This window comes from Tinamus guttatus, unplaced genomic scaffold, assembly GCF_059628265.1.
Source record: "Tinamus guttatus ecotype Peru unplaced genomic scaffold, ASM5962826v1 Tinamus_guttatus_pri_ptg000106l, whole genome shotgun sequence".
Classification (NCBI taxonomy): Eukaryota; Metazoa; Chordata; class Aves; order Tinamiformes; family Tinamidae; genus Tinamus; species Tinamus guttatus.
This window is the reverse complement of record NW_028288640.1, coordinates 1,826,512-1,828,277: the sequence shown is the minus strand read 5'-3', so window position 1 is coordinate 1,828,277 and position 1,766 is coordinate 1,826,512. Positions and strand designations below refer to the sequence as shown.

Genomic DNA, 1,766 nt, shown 5'->3' with positions numbered 1-1,766 from the left:
TGAAAACATACCCTTTAATTAGGGGAATGACAGCTCTGACACAATGATAGACACATTTAAAGAAGACCTCTGGGTCAGAAAGACACGGTTAACACCTCTGGAGAAGTGGGATGAATCCAGAAACTTGTGCACAAACCTCAATATTAAAGCAAGAATGCTGAAATCACAGGAGTTGTCTGAGAGAAAGTAGATATCATTTGAGTAGAAGGATGGGCAGTTTATTGCTGCTGAAATATTACCAACTGAATTATTTTTTTCATTGCATCCCTGAGTTCCTTGTTCCTCATGCTATATATGAGAGGGTTCAGTGCTGGAGGCACAACTGAGTACAGAACAGCTACAACCAGATCCAGAAATGGGGTGGGAATGGAGGGGGGATTCAGGTATGCAAACATTGCTGTGCTGACAAACATGGAGACCACAGCCAGGTGCGGGAGGCACATGGAAAAGGCTTTGTGCCGGCCCTGCTCTGATGGGATCCTCAGCACAGCTCTGAAGATCTGCACGTAGGACACCACAATGAAAATGAAACACCCAAAGCCTAAACAGACACTAACCACAAGAAGCCCAGCTTCCCTGAGGTAGGAGTCTGAGCAGGAGAGCTTGAGGATCTGGGGGATCTCACAGAAGAACTGCTCCACCACATTGCCTTGGCACAGTGGTATGGAAAATGTGTTCCCAGTGTGCAGGAGAGCATACAGAAAATTAGATGCCCAGGCAGCTGCTGCCATTTTGACACAAGCTCTGCTGTCCATGAGGACACCATAGTGCAGCGGTCTGCAGATGGCCACGTAGCAGTCATAGGCCATGAGTGTGAGGAGACAATACTCTGCTGAAACGAAAAAGGTAAAAGTTAAGACCTGTGCAGCGCATCCCCAGTAGGAAATGGCCCTGGTGTCCCAGAAGGAATTGGCCATGGATTTGGGAACAGTGGTGGAAATGGATCCAAGATCGAGGAGGGAGAGGTTGAGGAGGAAGAAGTACATGGGGGTGTGGAGGTGGTGGTCGCAGGCTACGGCTGTGATGATGAGGCCATTGGCCAGGAGGGCAGCCAGGTAGATGGCCAGGAAGAGCGAGAAGTACAAGAGCTGCAGCTCCCGTGTGTCTGAGAATGGCAGGAGGAGGAACTCGTTGAGGGAGCTGCTGTTGGACATTTGTTCCTTTGCAGCATAGGGGCAATATCTGAGGAAGAAAAGACATGGACAAGTTAGAGAAAACTTATCTGGGCAAAACTTTTTCGTATCCTTACCCAAACACACACTCATTGCCTCTCCCCCATTTCACCAGGACCATCCTTGAGCTCCATGGCTTCAGCTCTTGGCCTTGATGCTGGCGGAGCAGAGCTGGCCTCTCCATCTGCCTTGGTCCCAATTGCCCTGTGCTCTCACCTTGGAGCTGTAGGACACTTGCACTCATGTTACCCCTCAATTAAATGACAACATGGAGAGCAGAGGATTCCTTTACATCATGTCCACCAGCACTCTTTTGGAGGGGGTGTCAGGCAGGTTTCCGCCCTCCCCTCGGAGCCAGCAACACCTTGGACTCCTGCTATCTGCCCACATCCACCTCCCTGCAGCGATTCTGTGACCTCAGATTCCAGGAGGCTTCTCCCTGGGGCACCCAGACAGCACCTGCTGTAATGGTGGAGCTGAGCTCTTCCGGAGGGCAGCTTGCAGCCCAGACAGGCACCCAGGGAGATGGCAGGACGTCCTAAGGATGGGGTGTCCTGATGAGAGAGGTGGCTCATTCCAAGCTCCTCCAACCGC

At 51.2% G+C, this 1,766-nt stretch overlaps 1 protein-coding gene across 1 annotated transcript; it reads right to left on the bottom strand.

Annotated features, from left to right (window-relative positions):
• Positions 1-218: 218 nt before the first annotated feature.
• LOC148595408 (olfactory receptor 14C36-like) lies at positions 219-1,154 on the bottom strand. Its single transcript, XM_088520928.1, has one exon. It carries the CDS (start codon positions 1,152-1,154, stop codon positions 219-221), a length of 936 nt encoding a protein of 311 aa, XP_088377054.1.
• Between the last annotated feature and the right edge of the window lie 612 nt (positions 1,155-1,766).

Coding starts and splice junctions, on each gene's coding strand:
- LOC148595408 (XM_088520928.1), bottom strand. CDS start 1,154: ATGTCCAACAGCAGCTCCCTCAACGAGTTCCTCCTCCTGCCATTCTCA.